Raw genomic sequence first — 15,000 nt, forward strand, 5'->3', positions numbered from 1 at the left:
TGTCAACCCTCCCTGTGTGATTAAAAATAAGGCTGAATTCAGTATGCAAATGAGCCAGATTCCCTGGGTTCAAATCCCAGCTCTGCTACTTTTTAGCTGTGCAACTTGAGGTAAGTGACTCAACCTCTCTGTGCCTCTCTGGGAGTGGAGTGCAGGCTTGGAGGTGTTCAGAGCTTGGGCTGAATCACATAGCACCTAGTTTATCCCAGGAATCAAAGGCTTTCTGGGAGAAAGGTTAAGTAATCCAATAATAAAATTATAATAAATAAAATAAGAATAAAATGGGAATGAGAATAGCACCTACATGACAGGGTAGTGTTGAGGATTAAGTGAGTTAATGTGTGCGAGAGACAGTATCCGGCATAGAGTAAGTGCTGGCGATTACTCCCAGCGACGGTGCTCAGGATAGCCCTGTTTAAAACCCCCTGCAGTCTTCCACTGCCCTTGGAATATAGCTGTGGCTTTTGAGGCCCTGCCTCGCTTGGTGCCTGCTAAGTCCCGGCCCCATGCCTCTCCCTCGTCCCTCTGTTGACCCTGAGGATCCCTAAACATCCACTTCCTGTATCACCTTCGGGCTTTCCCCTGCCAGTTCCCTGCCGGGAAGCTGGCATCAGCTCAAGCACTGCCCTCTCCTAATGTCCTTCCTTAGTACCCTGCCCAGGTAGTGTCCTCCTCTGGGCTTCCAGGCTGCTGGTACTTCCTCGGTCCATGTGCTGATGACCTGTATTTTATGACCTGCGTCTGACAAGTGGTTTGATTCACTTGTTGACTGACTCACAAGGGCAGGCAGAAGTCATGTCTGTCCTGTTCACCGCAATACCTGTAGAGCCTCCAAGTGTCCGCCACAGTAGGCTGACACACAGTAGGCGCTAAATAAGTGCTGGTTGACTACATGAATGAACAAAGAGCTGGTACCAGAGGGCCCGACTGTGCCTGGTGGATAGCAAGGCTCAGACATGAGTTGGAAAGAGGGGTGGGGTTCCACCCACAGAGCCAGGTCCAGGGTGAGCCTGGAACCTTGCCTCGTACTGCAAAGGTCACAGATCCCAGAGCTGGGCTGGGGGCAGAGACCAGGCAGTCTCTGGCAGGTGGCCCTGTTCCAAGTGTGCCCTCTCCCACCGGCATCAGCCCCCAAGAGCTGGTCTTGACTTACCCGACGTCCCTTTGCTCCCCTCATGCCTGGTGGGCCTCGAGATCCTGGAGGACCCTGGGAAGAGGAGAAGGAGTTTGGAGAAGCCCCTTTTTAGGAAGTGAGAGCAACATGGTGGGGCTGGGAGTGTGGGGCAAAGCTTGAAGGCCTGCAGCCCTCAGACAGGCATGTTCAGAAACTGCCAGGGCCCCAGCAGCCTTCACATGGCAGGACTGAGCACTTGGCTCATTGGGGAAAGCAGCAGGCGAGCCACAGCCTCAGTCACAGCCAATGCCCTGGGCTATCGGGGGATGGGCCTCAACCTTTCCTGGGAGTCTGGGGAGTGGGGAGAAGGCTGCCTGCATAATATTTTCTTCTCCTTTTCCTCAAAATCAATAATGAGAAGATACGATGCCATTCATTCATTCATTTATGTATTTATTGAGAGAGGATCTCGCTCTGCGGCCTGGGCTGGAGTGCAGTGCAGCCTTGAGCTCCGGGGCTCGAGTGATCCCCCCGCCTCAGCCTCCTGAGGAGCTAGGACTGCAGGCATGCACCATCATGCCCAGCTAATTTTCTCATTTTCGTGGAGACAGGGTCTCACTATGTTGCCCAGCCTGATCTCAAACTCCTAGACTCAAGTGATCCTCCTGCCTCAGCCTGCCAAAGTGCTGGTGTGAGCCACTGCATCATCCACAATGACATGTGTGACAAAAGGTCTCCTCAAATCCTCGTCTACCTTTCTGTCCCCCATCACAAAAGCGAATCTGGTGACCCAAGTTCTGTCCCTCGCCTCCACCCTGACACCCAATATTTTCCTGAATATTTTCCCCCAGGGAAAAGAGGAGGAGGAAGAAGAACTGAGAACACAGGCCTGGGGTAAGCTTGGGAGGCAGAGGGGGCAGAGTGGGAGAGGATCAAGAAGGAGAGAAGGAGAGGGAGAGGCAGAGGCAGAGAAGTGGGTGGGGTGGCATGAGAGGGGAGCAAGGCCCAGCCACAGGCACATGAGCAGCCATCTCAGTTTTGATGAACAAACAAGAGGAGCAAGAAAGGCAGTGTGAGAGGGCGAGGAACCAGGGCCAGTTTCGTTCTTGGAATTCTCAGCACCTGGCCTGGCACAGGTGCATGACAGGCACTCAGGAATCTGTTGAATGAACAAGGAGCACCTGAACTGAAGAGGGCAGAGGGTGGGAAGGGAGGGAAGGCAGGAGAAGATGGGAAGCAAGCCACGCCTCTGCCTAATGTCTCCCCCGCCCCCACCCCAATTCCAGGCCCAGCTTAAGAGACCTCAAGCGGCAACTTCATCCAGCGGCCAGCCAGGACCCTCTGCCAGCTCCAGGAGCCTCCCAGCTCCTGCAGCGATTCTCGGACTGGGTGTGCTCCTTTTGCAAGGCAGAGCCAGCCTCGTCCCTCCTCTGAATACCAGGGAGAGGCCCAGCCCCATTTGGGGCCTCAGAATGAACTCTTGATGTTCCCATTTCCCTCTCCCCATGGCTTCCAGGGGTGGGAACCCAGCCGCTATCACCCGGCAGACCCTCCGACAGCTGCTGTGGAGGGGCTGTGGTGAGGGGCTGGGTCCCAGGCTGACCGTTCGTCAGCAGAACAAGCAGGGTGTGGACCCGGGCTTGGCCCCATAAAAGGCAGATCTGACTCCTGGATGGTGGAGAACACAAAGACTGGGTGAGAATGGGCCATTTTATAGAGTGATCTCAGAGCTCAGAAGGCATGCAATGCACCACTGGGAAATTTCGGGAGCCAAGTCTCTATATCAAGGCATAGATTGCTGAAAAGAGCAGGCTGTAGCACTTGGAGAACCTGGGCTCACATGCCAGTTCAGTCATTTACTAATTGTGCCATTTTAGGCATGTTACTTCAACTCACTGGGCCTCAGTTTTGTCATCTATAAAATGGGGATAGAAGAGTCCGTACCTCCTCGAGTTTCTAGAAGATGAAGTGACAGAGTCCTCAGGAAAAGGTAGCTGCCTGCTCTCGCAAGGCAGGAGGAGGTCAGAATTGAATGCTAGACCCAACTCTGGTCACTGGGTGACCCTGGGCAGGTCCCAGGGCCTCAACCCCAGCCCCAATAATGGGGATAATAATCTTGATGGATCTCAATGTGCTATCGGACAACATGGAGGTGAAAGTGATTGATAAAGTGGGAAAATGCTAATCAGGTGCGAATAACATCACCAGAAATGTCACTTTTAATGGTAGTAGCCTTACTAATAATAGTGGCAACTATCATCTCTAACAAATAGTTATTACCACTCATTAAGCCATAGTTATGCAGAAGGGTTACGAGGCCCCACATCATGCACTGCACCATTTCTCATGACAATCTCATACTGCAGGTGGCATCATGCTGACTTACAGATGGGGAAACTGAGGGTCTGAGAAGCTATGAATGTTGCCAACAATCCCGCAGCTGGCAAGTCGGGGAGCCAGAATTTCACCCCCATGTATCTGATTCTGAAGGTGGTTTTCTGGGCCTCTGTGTTAGCCAGCTTCCCCAGTGTCACTGGGGGCAGCTCGCTGGCCAGGAGGAACCCCAAGAGATCCAAGAGACCAGCCCCATACCATAGCAGCGGGGGGCCACGACAACCTTGGGATCAGAAAGCAGCAGCAAGTGACCGTCTGATTTCACCAAGCCTGAGTCAACCCACTGAACAGGGGGAAGCACTGAGGAGATGGGGCGGGGTGGGAGGCGAGTGGAGCCAGGGCGGGGCGAGGGATTCAGAAGAGGCCTGCACCTTCTTCTCTGCGTCGGCCTGAATATCCCCACTCTTTCCCCATCTCCCACCGGCCTTCCATTTTGTCCCAGTGACTCCTTTCCCGGCTTTCCTCCTCCCACTAGACAGAAGGGGAGACTGAGGCCAGGACAGCTGAGGTTCAGGGATGCCAGGGGTAGAACTTGATGATGTACCCCCAGCAACCTTGCACTCATGCTTCAGCCCTACTCTGGGCAACCCCCATGCTGAGGGCTCTAATCACTCCATCTCTGACCCCTGGGAGGGAGGCTGGGCCCTTGCATTCCAAGCTGGAATCCGTGCCAGCCCCCCGACCAGAATGCTGGTCCTCTGACTCCCTGCTTCTACCCCAACAGTCCCACTTCCACATTGCCAGCTCCTCCAGCCCTGGGCCAGATACGACTTTTCCTCCTTCTCATGAGCAGGGCAAAAATATGTCACTGGGAGCCTAGAGTGCTGGCTTCTGCTTCCAACTGTGCTCCTCAAGAACGTTTCAACTTGTCCAAAGAATCATGAGGATGGACAGAGTTCCCCCGTGCTGGTGCCTTCTCCTCTGGATGACGGTCACCTATATCCAGGCCTCTCACCCTTGGACTAGTCCATCCCTCTCCCTCCTCAGCCCCTGGTGTGGCCTGGCACAGAGTAGGTGCTCGATAAAAGTCTGTTAATGATGGAGAAAATGTTTATACTTGACAGCCCCCCCTAGACAGTGAGAGTCTTAAGAGCTGGATCTCTTTCTTACCATTTTTGTACCTCCAGGGAGGAGCGCATGCTAGCACACAGTAGGTGCATGAAAAAGTGTAGGAGCTGAGTTGGCCTTGCTTCCCTAATCATAGTAGAGAACAGGTTTATGCAAGCTTCCCTTGGGTTCAAACCATGAAAGGCTTCCAGGTCCTTCCTCATCTGACCCTAGGGAACTGCTCAGTCTGGGCTTTGGAGACACCCAGGCAACCTGAGCTCACTGCCCCTCAGTCCCACCTCCGGATCTCTGCCTGGGCTGGTCCCTCTACCTCCACACCCTCCCCACCTTCCCGAAGCCCGCCTCGGACTGGGTTCCCAGCCCTGAGCCCTGGCTTTGGCTGAAGCAAATGCCATTTCCCAGTTTCCATCCTCCATTGGCAGAAACCAAGGGATCTGAAGCAAGTCCTACCAAATGAGAGCAACTCCACCCCCACCCTCTGCACATCACCCCTGGGGAGGAAAAGGGGCTCCTGAACTTGAGTGCTCCTGGCCGCACCCTTCCTCCAGCTCTCCCAGCCTCTCCCACCACTCTGCCTTGAGAGCCTCAGGAATATCCCTGCTTCCTCAGTTATCATGAGAAGCCCAGGCCCCTGAGGACCCTCCGCTCTGTTTGTCCAGCATTTCCCATCGTCGTGCCTGCTTCTTCCATAACAGACATCACTTATTGGGTTCTATCTACCCTGCCCCCCATACCAGACTACACGCTCCAAAGGAAGGGCCCATTTTCTGCCTTTCTTGCTGCCACATCCCCAGCTCCTGGAACTGCCGAAACCCCATCTCTACTAAAAATACAAAAATTAGCTGGGTGTGGTGGCACAGGCTTGTGATCCCAGCTACTAGGGAGGCTGAGGCACGAGAATCTCTTGAAACCGGGAGGTGGAGGTTGCAGTGAGTGGAGATTGAGCCCCTTCACCCAGCTCCTGAAACTCCTCACAAGCACTTATCGCTCAGCAACTACAGAGTGAATGAGTGAATGGACAAAAGCAATAATGCTGCTAATAACCAAAATGCTCCCAAGGAACAAACACCACTAGCCCCATGCTTCCATTTAGCCCACACGATCACACTATCATGACCATGATTATTTTTTCTGTTTTTCAAATGAGCAAAATTCAGGCTCAGAGAAGTTAAATGATCTGCCCCAGGATTACAGTCAGAGAGTGGTGTAGCTGGGATTCTACCCAGGTCTGTCTGATTCTGAGGCTTGAACTCCTAATCCTTATTCTTTTTCCCTCTTCTCTTGTCTTCTTTCTCTTCTCTTCTCTCTCTTCTCTTTCCTTCCTTCCTTCCTCTTTCTTTCCCTTTCTTTCTTTCCTTCTTTCCTCCTTTCTTTCTTCTTTTCCTTTTCTTTTCTTTCCTTTCTTTCCTTTCTTCCTCCCCTCCCAGCCTCCCTCCCTTTCTCTTCTTTTCTCTTCCCTTCTTTCTTTTCTTCCTTCTTTCCTTCCTTCCTTTTCTCTTCCTTTCTTTCCTTTCTTCCTCCCCTCCTGCCCTCCCTCTCTCCTTCCTTTTCTTTTCTCTTCCCTTTCCCTTTCTCTTTCTTTCTTTCTTCTTTCTTTTCTTCCTTCCTTTTTTCTTTCTTCCTCCCCTCCCTCTCTCTCTTTCTTTCTCCCCTCCTTCCTCTTTCTTTCTTTCTTTCTTTCTTTCTTTCTCTCTCTCTCTCTCTCTTCTCTCTCTCTCTCTTTCCTTTTTTGAGACAGGGTCTAGCTCTATCACACAGGCAGAGTGCAGAGGCATGATCTTGGCTCACTACAACCTCTGCCCCCTGGGTTCAAGCGATTCTTGTGCCTCAGCCTACTGAGTAGCTGGGGTTACAGGCACGTGTCACCACGCCCAGCGAATTTTTGTATTTTTAGTAGAGACAAGGTTTCGATCTTGAACTCCTGGCCTCAAGTGATTGGCCTTGCGAAGTACTGAGATGACAGGTGTTAGCCACCACACCCAGCCACCTAACCCTTATCTGACAGTGGTTTGAGCTTAGGGATCATGAGGGCTTTGCTTACCTGGGGTCCAGGTTCTCCAGGGGTCCCCATACCACCTGGCATTCCAGGATGACCCTGCCAAGAGAGAGAAGAAAAAGGAGGAATCAGCTATGGAAGGTGCCCCTTCCTCCTTCAGTCCCATCTTGGTCAACTCAGCCCCAGTATAAAGCCAGGAGGACAGCAGCTAGGCCCCCCGGACAAAGAGGGAGCTGGTCATTCTGAACGTCTTGGGTAAGTGGTTGGTGGAGGACAGCAGAGCTATCACTCAAGGCTGCAACAGGAGAGGGCAAGAGGATGCAGACTTACTCCTTACCATCGACCCCTTGGGTCCAGGCACGCCTGGGGGTCCCATCATGCCACGATCACCCTGTGATGGAGACAGCAATGCAGCAGGTCACGGCTATGGCTGTGGGGTGGCTCTGTGGGAGGCAGGTGCAGAGGGCCATCCAGAGGCTCAAAGAGAGGTAGGGGTTTGCTCAAGGTCTCTAGAGGGCCCCTGCCTAGTTTATGGCCACATCACCCAGGTGGGGATCTGGGAAGCCAAGACCGCTGGCAAGCCCCGGAAGGCCTCAGCATCCCCTGTAGCGGGCCACACAGTGAATTTCCCTCCAAGGATGGTCCTGATTAAGGAAGCGCTAATTCCATTTTCCCCTTTGATCCTGGCCCACATCATGTTGGTCCTTATTAGGCCTGGCATCCCCTGGGCTAGGCTTGCTGAGGCAGAAACAGCAAGAGAAGGTGTGTCTTTCACTCTCCTCACCCCCTTTCCAAACCTAGATGAGATGCTAGAGAATCAGAGACATAACTCATTCCCTCTCGAGCAATCCAGACACACTGGGCGGAGTTGGCAGAAGGTAGGTGCTATGGGTTCGAATCTTGGCTCTGTTTTTATAAGGCCCTGTTTCTTGTATCTGCCCAGCCAGTAAATATTTATTGAGCACCTACTATGTGTCCGACACTATCTGCAAGACTCTGAATATACAGTGGTGAGCAGGCCTGCTCCCATGGAGCAAGACACTCAGAGGGTTGTAGGAGACACAGTGCAGTGAGGGTGGGGGTCATGGTGCTAAGGTGTTATCACTGGGGGACGTGACCCACTGGGGGCAGAGCTGGTCAGGGAAAGCTTCCCTCGGGAAGTCCCTCTGGGCCCAAGAGCTGAAGGATAATGAAGAGCATCTGAGCAAAAAGGGTGGAGGCAGATGGGGATGGGAAGAGTGTATTTGGCCAAGGGAATGGCACAGGCAATGGTTTGTAGGTGAGAAGGGACATGGGACATTTGAGCAACAGCAGAAGGCCAGAGTTGGCTTTGATGTTGCGCTATCATTATGTAAGATGCTACCACTGGAAAAAACAGGGTGAAGGGTACTATTTTTTGCAACTTCTTGTGAATCTGTCATTATTTCAAAATAAAAAGTTAATTTAAAATTTCAAGACAAAAAGTTGAATTTAAAAGGAGGAGGAGCAGAAGGGGAAGGAGGAGGAGGGGGAAGTGAGGGAGGAGGAGGGGGAGAAAGGCAGAGGCCTGAGGGTCTGGGCCACATAGAGTGATACAGTGAGGCACAAGAGGAGCCTGGAGAGTTAGGCGGGGCCAGACTTGGGGGGATACTTCCTCCCTCTGGACCTCAGTTCCTCCATCTATTCAATGGGAATAATATTGGTTCTCCCAGAGGGCCGGCTCTGGGGATCGGATCAACCCATACAAAGGAAGGCAAGTGCCTCCAAGGCCCTTGGTGGGAGCTGGGAGCCAACAGGAGGCAGAGTGTCTTAGTGAGCAAAGCGTAACTAACCTTTGGCAATGGTTCAAATCTGACCACTGCCACTTATTATCTGGGTGACCTTGAGTAAGTCACCTCCCCTATTTGAGCCTCTCTTATCTCATCTAAAACAGAGGCTTAGCAAGGCAACTTGCTAAGGAAGGCAAGTGCCTCCAAGGCCCTTGGTGGGAGCTGGGAGCCAACAGGAGGCAGAGTGTCTTAGTGAGCAAAGCGTAACTAACCTTTGGCAATGGTTCAAATCTGACCACTGCCACTTATTATCTGGGTGACCTTGAGTAAGTCACCTCCCCTATTTGAGCCTCTCTTATCTCATCTAAAACAGAGGCTTAGCAAGGCAACTTCATCCTTCCTCTTTGTAAAGATGAATCCTTTCCTCCCTGCTCTCGTCCACCCCTGTGCAGGGCCAGTGGGCAGCCGTGAGGAGCTCAGGTCACACGCATCTGCTGGTTGTCACACAAAAGTCTAACTGTGCTTGAGGCTGATGACAGGAGGGCAGGGATGGAACCCCAAGGGATGCCAAGAAAGGGAACAATGGCTCTTGGCAGGCTCAGAATGCCAGGTCAGGAGAGAGGCTAGGGGAGGGTAGTCTGAAATCCCCAGGTCGAAGGGCCTCTTCACCTTTTTAAAATTTCAAAACACAAGCTCTAATTGTTTATCTTATCCCCTCAATACCACTTACCTTTTCTCCCACGATTCCTGGCTCCCCGACCAGACCAATGAATCCCATAAATCCCTATGAGACACATGAACGAAAGCAAGAGAAACAACGTGAATCCAGGGACCCAGCCTGCCTGCTCCTTCCCTTGAAGCTCATCTCCCAGCTGTCTCCGGCCCGTGCCTGGTTACCCAGCCAGCATGCGGCTGTGCCGGGGAGAGCGCTGCCTCTCTCTGGGCACCATTCTGACTTCCCTCACTCCACCAGATGGTTCTGATTTTGAAGCCAAGCCGTGGGGCCGCTGCCAGCATCCCTGGGAGCGCCACACATTCTTCCCGCGCCAGAAGCAGGCTGGGAGGCTGCCATGTTTGGAGAGCTGGGGTTGGGGCGGGGGGTGGCCCTTAAGCTGAGCTGGGAAGAGGCCATCTGTGCCCATCTTTCGGGGCTCTGGGGCTGTTTCAAAGAGTGAAACAAACCCTCTGGCTGGGATAGAAATACCGTAACAGCCTCCGCCAAGAGAACTGATTGGAATCAGGGAGGCGGAGGCCTCTTTACTGTCTTCTGAAAGGCCTCCTTGCCTTTTTCTGAAAGGGTGCACACACAGACACACGCTGTGGCTCCCGCTGCTCTGCTCAACTCCGCTGGGTGACAACTTGCCTCTGGGTTCCAGGGGGTCTTTCTAGGTGGCCCCAGCCCTTGCCATCTCCCTGAGCAGGCAAACACGCACACATGCAGCGAGGGTGGACAGCCTAGAGGGGTCACCTAGGAAGGCCCACCAATTTCTTATTCAGGCCGTACTTTCTTCCCTGCTAAGGAAAATGCAACTGAGTGGGGAGGGCCTTGTGTGGTTCAGGAGTGCAGAAGTGGCTTCGGAAGAACCCAGATTTGCAGCCAAGAGTGAATTAGGAAAGATGGAGGGATGAGTGGATTTCTTCCATAAAATCCGCTCCCTGTCCCCCAAACCCTGGCCAGAGTAGAATGAGACCTTGGGCCAGGAATAGGCCAGAGGTTGCGTACTCAGGCAATAAAGCCGGTCCAGCTGTCAGTCAACTACAGTGAGAGGGTTATCTCTGAGATCCACACTTTCGTATCTAAAGACAGTTTTAAAGTGGTCACTTCAGCAAGGGCCACACATGTCTTGCTGCTGCAGCCTGGGATGGCAGCTCTGGTTGTGTGGCTCCAAAGACCATGCACCTTCCCCTCCAGCCCAAGGCCTCCAAAGCATGTGGCTGTGAACAGGGCCCGGATCTCCTGTACATCCCAGCACCACCCTGGCACTATACATGGTAGGTCCTGGGCCTGCCTCTAGTTCCCTGGGCTCAGAGACCTTTCTGAAGTATGAGGTAAGAGGGATGAGGTACTAGGTATGAGGTCACAGCTAACATGTCACAGAAAATAATCAAATATTTGGTTTTTGCAATAACTTAATTTTTAAAAATTAATTAGAGCATTTTCCAAGTGATAGCAATATTATAACAACAGCTTGAACGTATTGAGCACTTCCTGTGTGCCAAGCCCTGCACCTGGCATTTTATCTATGTCACTGTCACTCAGTCTTCAGGTGTGTGGGTTCTGGGCAAATCAGTCTCTCAGAGCCTCATCTGCAGAATGGGAGACAATAAAGGTACCTCCCTACCTCCTGGCGCTGTTCTGAATACGGGAGATGGTGCACGATGCGTAGAGGTACTTCATACATGTTCGCTCTTTCCCATCCCCTCTTAATTTATTTTACAAGGGCACGGGGTAAGACAGAGGCCTGAGCTTCCCACAAGGGAGCAGTCAGACATTTAGAGGATGCCGAATGAAGGGAATAAAAACTGCTCTGTTAAAAGGCCCCTGCCCAACTGGCCCAGAGAAACAGAAATTTCATAGCTACTTTAAATTTATGAGATGTTGGGTCCTGGAAGGCAAGCAGGTCATAAACCTCAAACAAGAAGCCAAACAGGATCCTAATGAATAAGAGCCATACAGCAAGTGCCCCATCCCCCAACCCGCACCCCGAGACCCCCCTTGGGGTACTGTCCCAGAATATCCTGGCAGGCCTGTTCTTGAGGCTGGTCCAGAGAGGCCAGGCCCTGAAGTCCAGGCAGGTCGACGGAGAAGCAGCTCTGCAAGCTGTGGGCATGGCTGGCTCCTCTCAGGTTGGCAAGGCGGGCACAGGAGGAGGCAGCATTGTAGCCCACAGCGGGCACTGCACAGGCGGGATCCGAGTCCCCAGTTTTGGGGAGGAGGCTAGCCTGGTCCTCACATTGCCTACAGATAAAGGGCCATTGTCTGCTATGGGAGGTTTTCTTCCTCCTCTCATATGCTAGGCCTTGGGGATGCAACTGAGAATGAAAGGGCTATGGACGCTGAGCTGCACTAGACAGCTCAGTGTGATGTGTTTACATGTGTGGCTGCCCCTGGACGGGGCGTCTTGAAGGCAAGACCCATGCCCTGTCCCCAGCACCTGAACCAGGGCCTGGCAAGCAGTCTGTGCTCTGTTAGAGACATGCCAGGGCTCAGGAGGTCAGAGAGTTTTCAGCCCTCGAGGCAGGCATTGGGAACCCAGCAGACTTCAGTGTCAATCTTGCCTCTGACAGTGATGTTACTGCCTGTGAGATCTTGGACAAGTTACTTAACTTCCCAGAGCCTCAGTTTCCTCATGTACAAAATGAGGATAGTAATACTGACTGCCATAGACGATTGCATAGATAGCATTTGGCACAGAGTCTGGTACCTAACAGGTGACTAATGAATGTCACTGTTTTTGGGTCGTTGCAAGAGTAATCCCAGTTTTTGCCATTATAATGGTAAAAACTGCAATTACTTTTGCACCAACCCAATACTATGATTACAAGGAGGTCCCGTGGTGTGAGCTTCAGTACTTTCCCAGGGATCCTCTGATTCTGCAGTGAACAGAAAATGCCTGCCCTTTCACTGTGACCACATGGGGTGGGAGCCAAGGGAATGGCTGGCATGGTACCTCCATGTGCCTTATAGCAGCCACAGGGTTCCAGCTCTGCCTCCTTCCTGCTACTGTCCAAGCTGCCTGGGCAGCAAGCTGGGCGCTCTGCTGACCAAATGAGCCTGGGCTGCTCCAGGCGAGGTTCCCACCCCTCCTGGGCCTGGTTCTGCCACTATCCCACTTGGTGATCTTGGTCAAACCTGCTTCTCCTCCATAAATCCCAGATTGCCAACATGGACTCGAATCTGGGGGTTCTAAACCTGAAGTCTCTGTCAGGCTCTATGAATAGAATTCAGAGGGTATATCAACTTGAATGGAAAAAAATTAAACCTCTTATTTTCATGAACCTCTAATTGAAATTTACATGTGCCTCAGATATGAGTGTAGGCAACAAACCACAGTAGTATTACAAGGACCTGGGACTGTCCCAGAAAGTGACATGTCACATTACCATCATTGCTGCAGAGATCTCAAAATACATCACTAAGGCTTGGCATTACTTTAAAATTGAGGCCGCTGTTACACTTGCTGCTAGAACTCATTATTTAATGCATTGCCAAATAAGCATATATATGAATATATTAAATGTTAACATATTTTCATAATTGCATTTCTATATAATCAGTTTCCTTTGTTTCTAATTTTATGCATTTACAAACTCTATTCTGAGAAGGGGATCCTTGGGCTTTTCCAGCCTGGCAGAGAAATCCAAGGCACAAAAAATGGTTAGGACTCTTAGATACAGTGATTTCCAAGGATGTTTGTGTTCTGACTTCCAAGACCCTGCATATCTATTTCCCGAGGGCCCTACCATTAGCATAACTATGAAATTGAATTTGCTGATCAAATTGCCCTTTTTTTTTTTTTTTTCCAATCAGGAAATATATCCAGGCCACAGCAGCCTTTCCAAACTCCTGGGCTTCCCACAGAATGCGCTCGAATGTCACTGGAAAGATTTCAAAAATCCAGGCCTCCCCCTGCTTTAATTCCTTTCTTCCCCCAACAGATGTTGCAGGCCTAGTGAGGAAGCCCATCGTGTGTGACTCTCACGCCACTGACAGGGTTTCGTAGTGCGGCCAAATTCCTCTATGGCCATACCGAGCATCAGTCCTTCCAGCTTGAGGAAGCCCCTTCCAGGAATGAGCTCCATACTTAAAGGAGTGGAGGAGATGAACACCTCTCCACCTCTGAGTCCTGATTTAAGCTTTCAGGAGGCCCCAGGGCTGGGCAGGAAGGACTGAAGCTGTCCGTCCGCCCATCACTCAGAGCTGTTTCTCTGGACTTTAATTGAAGGTCGTGATCCTCAAACCTCCATTTTAATGACTAGTTGCAACCTCTTCTCTTCTTCAGACCTTGACCAACCAGCCAGAGCCACTGGTTTGGATTTCATCTTCTATACAATTTAGGGATGCCTAGACCAAGGGACTTTGGCAAGTGGTAACACTTCTCTGGCCTTTGGCTTCCTGATCTATAAGCTGATGGGAACACGAGCAACAACTGCCAAGGGCTCCTCCAGTTTTAATGTCCTGGGGGAGCAGTCACATAACCTCTTTGGGCAAATGCACCAAAAACCTGTGTGTAGAGTCAGGCTGTGAGAAAAAGCTGTCATGACCCTGATCTATGCATTTCTCATTTCGAGACTTCCCCGCTCTGAGGGTCACCGTCCACATCCATCAAAGGAGTAGAGGACTGAACCTACCTCGGGAGTTGTTCTGAGAATTACACGAGGTGGTGCCTGGAAGATGCTGGGCAAAGGGCTTGGCACAGAGTAAGGGCCCCAAAAAATGGAGCCACTCATTCAGAGACCGTTGCTAACTAACCTGCTCTCCCACCGGCCCCGGCCGACCAGGATCCCCTGGTTCCCCCTGCAAAGAGACAAAAAGGAGGATGGATTAGGATGGGAGATGAAAGTCTAGATCTCCTGGGGAAGTCCCAGGCCTGTTGGCCTTAGTTGCCATTGGTGGGGATGAACCAGGGACCTTATCTCCAGTGTGTGGCCTTGGAGACCCCCAACAAATGGGGCAGAGTCAAAGGGGTACTTGGACAGAACCTCAAGCAGACATGACTCAAGTCACCCACTCCCTCTGAGGGGGCCTTGGCTTACTCAGCACCCAGATGTGTATGTCTCATCTAGGTCCTTCAGAAGCCCACTGCATTTTGTGGAGGTGGAAAATGAGGCCCAGAGAGGTGAAGTGACCTGCCTGAGGTCACACAGTGAGCCAGAAGTAGGGCTACAACCGAAACCTTGGTCTGCCCGGTTGAAATGCACATTCCGAGCCAGGTGCGGTGGCTCATGCCTGTAATCCTAGCACTTTGGGAGCCCGAAGTGGGCAGATCACCTGAGGTCAGGAGTTTGAGAACAGCCTGGCCAACATGGAGAAACCTCGTCTCTACTAAAAATACAAAAATTAGCTGGGTATGGTGCTGTATGCCTGTAATCCCAGCTACTTGGGAGGCTGAGGCAGGAGAATTGCTTGAACCCAGGAGGTGGAGGTTGCAGTGAGCCAAGATTGCACCACTGTACTCCAGCCTATGTGACAAGAGAGAGACTGTCAAAAAAAAAGAAATGCCTATTCCCACTGCATCAGGCTGTCCTATCGCAGGAAGAGCAGGGAAATGGGACGTCAGGGCACCAGGATCCTAGACCTCAGCACACCAGAGCTCTGCCACCAGCTCACAGGTGGCTAGGGTGAGTCCCATCTCTGCTCTGGGCTCAGCCTCCCCAGCTATAAAGAAGGGAAATCAGACTCATTTGTCTTCAAGGCTCTGTCCCACTTTCACATTGGGTGGCCTATCTCGGCCTTGTCTGTCTGTTTTGTCCCATGCTGAGGTGGCTCCTGCTCCTCAGGCGGCCACAGCTGCCCCGGTCTCCCCACAGCAGACCTGTGGGATAAATCCACACAAGCGATGTCACCACTCCCACCACAGAAACCCAACTGGTATCTGAGGGAGAGAGGCCGAAACCTCAGACGGCAGGACATGAGCTCGGGCTAGCCAGGAGTTTGGCGCATACATGGATGTGGCTTA

At 51.9% G+C, this 15,000-nt stretch overlaps 1 protein-coding gene across 7 annotated transcripts in view; it reads right to left on the reverse strand.

The window, feature by feature from the left end:
* COL27A1 (collagen type XXVII alpha 1 chain) overlaps nt 1-15,000 on the reverse strand; it is a 157,941-nt gene that overhangs the window by 53,847 nt on the left and 89,094 nt on the right. For 6 of the 7 annotated variants that reach the window (XR_004443599.1, XR_004443600.1, XM_033237698.1 and 3 more), the window contains 5 exons: nt 13,794-13,838; nt 9,051-9,104; nt 6,910-6,963; nt 6,618-6,671; nt 1,154-1,207 (listed from right to left, as the gene is read on the reverse strand). Coding sequence is in view for 5 of the 7 variants with exons in the window: in XM_033237698.1 (XP_033093589.1) it covers nt 1,154-1,207; nt 6,618-6,671; nt 6,910-6,963; nt 9,051-9,104; nt 13,794-13,838 (261 nt within the window). In the remaining 2 variants the exon portion in view is untranslated. The remainder of the gene's footprint in view (nt 1-1,153; nt 1,208-6,617; nt 6,672-6,909; nt 6,964-9,050; nt 9,105-13,793; nt 13,839-15,000) is intronic. The other variant, XM_033237699.1, reaches the window with a different exon arrangement.

Source organism: Trachypithecus francoisi, unplaced genomic scaffold (assembly GCF_009764315.1).
Source record: "Trachypithecus francoisi isolate TF-2019V2 unplaced genomic scaffold, Tfra_2.0 Lachesis_group16, whole genome shotgun sequence".
NCBI classification, from domain to species: domain Eukaryota; kingdom Metazoa; phylum Chordata; class Mammalia; order Primates; family Cercopithecidae; genus Trachypithecus; species Trachypithecus francoisi.